This window comes from Notothenia coriiceps, unplaced genomic scaffold, assembly GCF_000735185.1.
Source record: "Notothenia coriiceps isolate Sejong01 unplaced genomic scaffold, NC01 NC01_scaffold00026424, whole genome shotgun sequence".
Taxonomy (NCBI): Eukaryota; Metazoa; Chordata; class Actinopteri; order Perciformes; family Nototheniidae; genus Notothenia; species Notothenia coriiceps.
Window position 1 is genome coordinate 650,220 of NW_011359125.1, and position 7,517 is coordinate 657,736.

Consider the following 7,517-nt stretch of genomic DNA (forward strand, 5'->3'; position numbering starts at 1 on the left):
TAAGATAAACGTCAGACAGTTGTGAAGTCTTATTCAGAAATCTGAATCATGATCCAGATTGTTTTAAGAATAATGAATACAAACCAATCAACAAATGAACTGCAGTTCAAAGCTGAAACTGATTATCATGATCAAGTGAGTGTTTTCTAATTCAATGTTGTTTCTAGCCTGTGCAAAGCAGAAAAAGGGTTGCCTGTTTTCACTGTGAACCAGCAAACAAAGATGTTCAATTATGGGAAGAGCACTCTTAAAAATATGGATGATTACATGGTTTATTTTTGCAGAAGAGGCTTAATCAGGAATAAGGAAAAAGTGCAGCAACGCCTGGTATATTTCAATCTGTTTTTCAATAAAGGACTGTGAGAGGTGTCAAGACAGCACACACACGCACCTCAGAGGGACTGTGTGATGGCTGCAGAAAGAAAATGTATTGGATATCTTTTTTAAATAGAGCTAACCCAAAGATATTGATGCATTCATTTTTATTTCAGAGGGATAATTTCATAATCGATTACAAAAATGATTACTGTAATATTCATGAAAATGGTGGTTGAAACTCAAGTTTACTGTTTTAAAGATATTCTTATTTGTTGAGCTAATTATTGATGTTTGTTAATGATAACAAGATGACTTTTCAAATAAATGTTCTGCACACTTTAAGAGCTTCCTATCTTAGGGTCAGCAGTAGAACATTGAGAGAAAGCGACCTTCCATCTTATTAAATGTAGACATATTGCCTCCTCCATTTGTCTCCCTCTTTGATCTTGCCTGCATGGTGTTTCATCGTATTTACAAAGGGTCCTTACAAGTTTAATTTAAGACACAATAAGCATTAATTAACATGATACATGTCTCTTTGCTTCAGTGATGGGCTCTGAAAGGCAGAACAGATTCAGTCTTTGATCGCTGCTTTTGTTTGATGTGTGGTGTATTTTGTGGCAGAGACCGAGGATTGCTATTTCAATGGTGGGCCAAATTGATTAAGAAAGATATGCTTAGCTGGACACACACACACACACACACACACACACACACACACACACACACACACACACACGATTATATAGAGATGTTTTCTTACTTTCTGTGACAGCTTATTTTGAATACATGTCAAGGGTTTAAGGGCTTCCGTCAACCTCTACTCACAGCGTCCCTGACAAGTCTAATTATGTCCATTTTGATTAGCTCTAAAACTCAAGCCCATTAGTTCCCTCTGATATCAATATTTACAAATCTGTCAAAAAGTAGTATCATTTAAAAAAAGAGTTTTAAAATCTAGAATTTGTACTTTTTTAGCAAAAGTTCCCCAAGCTGGACTCAATAGTGCAATAATAAGGACTATTCTAAGAAAATAAACTACAACGCTCGTGTGAATAACAGAAGAAACATGTCACCTGGGTGTGGCTCAATGATGTCTAATAGTATAGTAATAGTTTTTGGACAACAATAAAGGTCTAGGCACAGTGGAATTAACTGCATCACTTATTGGATATAATGACAACATTTCAGACATTTATCTAATCTATTCAAATCTTCTTCTGAATGAATTTCAGGCTAAGGAATAAATATGACTGGGCGTTATGATTATTGGGTAACTGAATGTTATCAATGAATAACACACTAAAAATAAAAAAAAGAATAGGCTACATAATAAGAGTGTGTGGAGTGGGGATTGAATAACTCATATTTAGAAATAAACTGAACCTTGTAGACACAATTGTATCAGAGGGGAAAGGTTTTTTCTGTTTTATGGTTTGTTTACCCAGCCTCCCTGTAAAATCGTTGGCATCATTGCCACACCAAAGATTCACAACAAGCTTCCCGGTGGCGATGATATGTTCTCTCTGTTGTGTTGGCAACTTTTTCTATGAAACCAAGAGCCAATACAACTGCAAAGAAAGTAACCATGATAGCCAATGAACATGTTACCATCACCGGTCTCCGGTTGCTATTTGTGGCCGGGTGTCGCAGTGTTGCAAAGCTGAACATGACCAGCGCCATGACCAACCATAGTGAAAGCGGAAGTACAGTTATACAGGAATGGCGGGAAACTTTATTTAATCTGTTATGGCTGCCACAGTTGAAGATGATAATTATTGTTTTTGAGCAACTCTTTGATTTTCAGCACTCTGGTGCATTTGCATATTATTGTTGACCAGTTTTTTGGGTTAGTAGCAGAGGTAGTACTTAGCAAATCTGCAAAGTAACTAAAGGTAAGAAGGTGGAGTAAAAGTACCTCATTTACCACAGTGTGGTAGAATTACAAAGTAGCAAACAATTGAAATACTCAAGTAAAGTACAAGTCGCTCAAATTTGTACTTAAGTACAGTTCATGAGCAAATGTACTTAGTTACTTAACATCACACATCACATTGATTGTATCTGTGAGTAGGGCGTCTGAATACTTCCTCCATCGGTGCTCAGTATCAATGCTTTTGTTTTGAAGGTCAAACACGGAAATGCTGTGAATTATTTTGAAGAGCTCGAAACAAACACATTTTCAGGGTGGATCACAAACTGACGTCTCTCCCTCCTCCCTCTACTTACAATTCAGTAAAATTATAGCTATCGGACGAAGTACATTCGTCTTAACAAGAGAGTAGCAGGCATCCTGTGTGAGCTCCGGAAAACACCATAAAATCTGGGGGATTCGTCTCTTAACTGAAATTAGCTAACCCCAAATACCGACAGAAATGGACGAAAAGGCTTTTACGAAAGAAATTGATCTGTGGATCGAGCAGCTCAACGAGTGCAAGCAGCTATCGGAGGGACAAGTGAAGTCACTTTGTGAAAAGGTGAGAAATTTAAATAAAATTCCTCGTATGTGAGGTCACTTAAACCGTTAACGTCTTCTGTCTCCTTAACGACGCCTTCTAGACATTCTAAAATGGCGTCTATAGGGTACATTTCACTCCGCGGTGCATGTATTTCTCTATCTTCCTAAAAGTACTTTTGTTTTTGGGAGTTTGAATCGTAGCTTATCTGAAATGTCTGGAAAATAACACATTACAAGCACATGTTGTCGGGTGGCTGTGGCTATCCTAATCCAGCCATACTGTGGATTCAAGTCACATACCACATTTACAGCCCCCTAATTCAGACTGTCAGTGTGACCTGTAGCATCTCTTTTAGCTAGCTTAGCATGGGCAGAAAAAGTACCATCACGTTTAAATTACAGTGTGTGACATACTACTTAATTTTGTCTGCATATAAGCAAGTAAATGGGAGGAAAGCAATGAGTAGGTGAATTGCAGTGTTGGAAGAAGTACTCAGATTAGTACAAATACTATCCATAACAAGTCTAAGTGCTGCATTTTAAATGTTGCTTGAGTAAAAGTTCAAAAGTATTAGCCTCATAATATACTTACAAAAAGCAAAAGTACTCATTCTGCACAATGGCCAATTTCAGAATAATACAAAGTAAATAAGTATTATCAGCTAGATGTACTTCCAAGTATAAGTACTTGTTTTGCAAATGGATATCTTCACATTACTATGCTTTTATGGTTATTAATTTATCCTGTTTTTATTACTAACAAATATTATGTAAGAGCATTTCAGCCTTGACACAGTAGGCTACTGCATTGGAATGTCATATGAATGTAGCAGAGTAAAAAGTATGATATTTGACTATGAAATTGCTGGAATAAAGTTGGTTTATCCTACTTTATGTTTGTATACCATGGAATTTCTCTATTTTAATGTACAGGTAGTCAACAAAGTTGCATTTATCCTCTGACCCCTGCCCTTCATCTAGCTTCTTATTCACTTCTCTAGTCAATAAGTAGTGAGACTGACTTGTTTTAGGGCAATTTTCAAACTAACATGAGATTATATGGTTTAATTGATCATAGGTTTGGTGGGAACTTTAAATATTAACCCTCACCTCTTGTATGTTTACTCGTGTTTTAGTACATTTGGTGAACATTGTCTGAATTGTACAGGGAAACTTAGTCTATGCAAACAAAAGATGGGGGGGGACTGAGCTAATTTCAGATACTCTTTTAACAGATATTTGCTTGATGCTGAGCCAGGTATTTAATCTTATTTAAATGCAATGTAATGATGCACATACAGATGTACAATGTTATTTAAGTATCCATATGTTCCTGCTCCTGCCTTGCCTGACAACTGGCCATTCACTTTGCAGACTTTTGTTCACTGGAGCTTAACACCACTTTCTCTTCAAAATCCTTCTGCTCCGACCACCTGCTGATTTCCAGCTCTGTATATCAGGGCTAAACGAAAACTATTTACACTTACAGTTAAACAATTAATTTGCTATCATCCCACCAGTGTTTATTATCAGAAGTTATCCTTTGGTGCTTTGAAATTAAATGAAATGTATTAGTTGAGTTTTTCTTTTTTATATACTTAATGAAAACAAAATATTTGTTGATCTTCCTAAACCATTTTTAAAAAAAATACTTTTTTCAATGAGTCACACTAATAGTTTGTGGTGGTTAAATTAGCTGTTATCTTTCTGGTGGCCTGGTTTTCTTCAAGTTTGCTGTTTAGCTTATCCCTGATAAAGAGCATACATTTGGACAAATGTTTTTTTTTCTTTTTGAGTGCCATTCGCTAAATCATTCTTCAGTGCAGCTCTGTCCCTCTCAGCTCGTAAAAGGACTTGAAAACTACCACGTTTGGAGTTCTGTGCGCTGGAGGTAATGGCATGCTATTTTCGAATGGCTTGTTAATCCCAGCAATTTTATTGTTTTCCTGTTAATATTGATAACGTCAGTTCCAGTATTTTAAAATGCCCTGTTTTCTGCAATGTGGTTCAAAATTGTGGATGAAAACTGAAAATGTCAGTTCTTATTCGATTTATTTTTGACTTTACACCAAACAACAGGACAGCAAATTACAGATAAAAGCAGGAACTGCACAAATAAGTGTGTTTTTTCTTTCCTGCTGCCCCTCACTGTTTCCTTCCAAATGCTGAAACTATGCCATAAAAATAGTGGAGAGGAAAAAGGAAACGTACACAGTTTCCTCACCCTGAGGCTGTTTCATTGTCACAACTCATATGAACTCAACTTCTCCAAACTGCTGTCGACCTGAACCTATCCCCCCACCGCACTATGACTTCTGTTATATAATCTGCAGATTGCTCCCGCTCAACCTCCTCGCTGATTTAAAAATAGCAGAGGATATGATTGATTTTGAGTGTCATCAATATCACTGTGAAACCCATTGTTAGAGTGTGTGTGACTCAGGATAATACGGTTCCTTGTGACTCAGAGCGGCCGTCTCTGTTTTGGGATGCACGGGGGTGTGGAGGAATGTTATGTGCTGTGTAATCTGATTTTAGTCTTTCATTCCTGCTTTCCAGCTTTCTCAGAAAAGCCAGAACAGAACAGACCAGAATTTCTGGTGTGTGTGTGTATATAACGGCAGGAATACTTAAGAGCTTAAACATTTTTATCAAAATCAAAGCACATGTTTTACTATTCCCCCTCTTAGGGCTGTAGATGTGATGTTTGTAGCGATGTCATCTGCTTAATAATTTAATTGTGTTTAAACAAGTTACCATGTTTAAATCAAGCCAGTGGAGAGACAATGCTCTGTTCACTGGAAATTGGTTTTGTGTTCCTGTCAATTAACTGAGTCAATTTAATTAAACGTACAACAGGGACATTTCTCTGACCTTGTCGGTTCAAAAATAACCCTTCAGAGAGTTGCACAACAATTCAGACATCCCCTATGGAGCAGTGTTTGCTAACCATTAAGCTAGATCCAGTTCACTTTTCTATTAAGCCAAGCAAAGGGCTTTGTATACAAAAGATCCATACCTAGTGCTAAGAGATAACCAACAAAATAACAGCGTTTATATGAAATGTGCTTAATAAACGTAAGAATATTTATGCAATATGACATCATATAAGTATGTCAGAATTATGTAATGATTTTTGTCACGCTGCAATGCGCTTCCTGCAGCTAAAGTGTACTGACCGCTGTCTATGTTGAAACCAGTCTAATGCAGTTAGCTCTGCAGCTGAGGTCACTGTTTTTACACAATGAGTCATGAGAGAGAGAGACTGCTCCACGTGATGGTTTGTTTTCATACACCAACGTCTGATATAGTAAACTAAATTGGCATCCTCTATTCATCAACAGAAATCCTATGATGGTGTTCTAAAGATATCCTCAAAGCTGTACAAATGGATATCAAAAATACAGCTGTCCCTGTGAACACACTCAACCAAAAACACTGACGGTGACTAAAGGTTGTTAAATGTATCTCAGCAAACACATCAACTTTCATAGTAAAAACACTCTGCTATCGTTAGGCTGCTGATGCTGATTTCCACGCTGATGATAGTGCTGCTGTCAGGGAGATGATTGTCTTCCATCTTGAGAGAGGTCATTGCTTGTGGTTGTAGTTGTGCCTAGTCGTCAAGCTTAATGACCACATGTAAAACCTTTGGCCCTGTTTAACTTACTTTAATGGGATTATAAAGCAGCAGCTCTTAAAAGGCTGACATCACTCCTCGTCAGTACTTGACTAAGCAGTTTGTTGAATGTGTGACGTCTGACTTCTTGGCACGGCCGTAATAAAGGCAGAGTTCCCTCCCTGTGGCATTTCTGCTTCAGGTGTGGTCTGTACTTTTCCCGGAGTGCTGACGCCAGCGCTGCCGTCATCCTGTTTCATTTACAGCTGGACTGGCATCCCCAATGTGAGCTGCTGTCTCACAGGTCTCTCTCACAGGTCTCTCACGGGTTATCGCGGAATCCAAGTTTAAATATGCTATAAAGGCAAATCAAATCAGTTGTTTAATACATTATACAATGAGAGAGATAACTCGTTGTCAGTGCTCTTCACACAAAGTGCATGCTAACTGAGTTAAAATCGGCTGAGCAAATTTAGGACACAGAGCGTCACTTAACACATTACTCATACAGTTCAGTGTGAGGGTTACAGAGCTATAGGCCATTAAGTACTGTGTATAATGCACTGGCAAAGAAACTTAGTTGTGTACTTGGCAGTTCTACTACTTTTGCTTTTTTAATCCTGAACTAATCCAAAAATACCCCAAAATCAATATGGACCATGATGAAAACATGTCAGGGTTCAACACCCTACCCAAATTAGATTTGTATAAAATGATGTTGCAATTGAATCAGTTTCTTAATGAGGTTAAGTAAGAAGGATCGCAGACAGACTGTCTTTAAGTCCAAATAAAATGCAGATTGGTTCATTTGTCCAAAGTAATCAGGAGGGGCGAGGTCAAAAATATATTTCTGTTCTACCATAATGCAGGCATAAACAGTCAGAGGCCCTGATCAATCTGTCCTCTACAGCCCAGTCATTGTAAGGCCTCCTGCCCCCCCCCCACACTATGGGCATGTGGAGTGTAATGTAGGTCAGCTTTGTGCAGTCCTGCAGTCACTCTGGGTCTGTCTCTCTCTCTCAAATCTGCCAGGATGACAGGCACTCTGTCCATGTCAATAACCCCACTCTGTTTCACCCTACCTTCATTTTGTACACGCCTTACTCTGTCTTTTTTTTCTTG

At 38.1% G+C, this 7,517-nt stretch overlaps 1 protein-coding gene across 1 annotated transcript in view; it reads left to right on the forward strand.

Annotated features, from left to right (window-relative positions):
• The first annotated feature begins 2,493 nt into the window (after window positions 1-2,493).
• Window positions 2,494-7,517, forward strand: part of LOC104957031 (serine/threonine-protein phosphatase 2A catalytic subunit alpha isoform) — an 11,099-nt gene continuing 6,075 nt past the window's right edge. Inside the window, exon 1 of the mRNA XM_010784630.1 lies at window positions 2,494-2,795. Within this exon, the coding sequence (XP_010782932.1) occupies window positions 2,694-2,795 (102 nt within the window). The 5' untranslated portion in view covers window positions 2,494-2,693. The remainder of the gene's footprint in view (window positions 2,796-7,517) is intronic.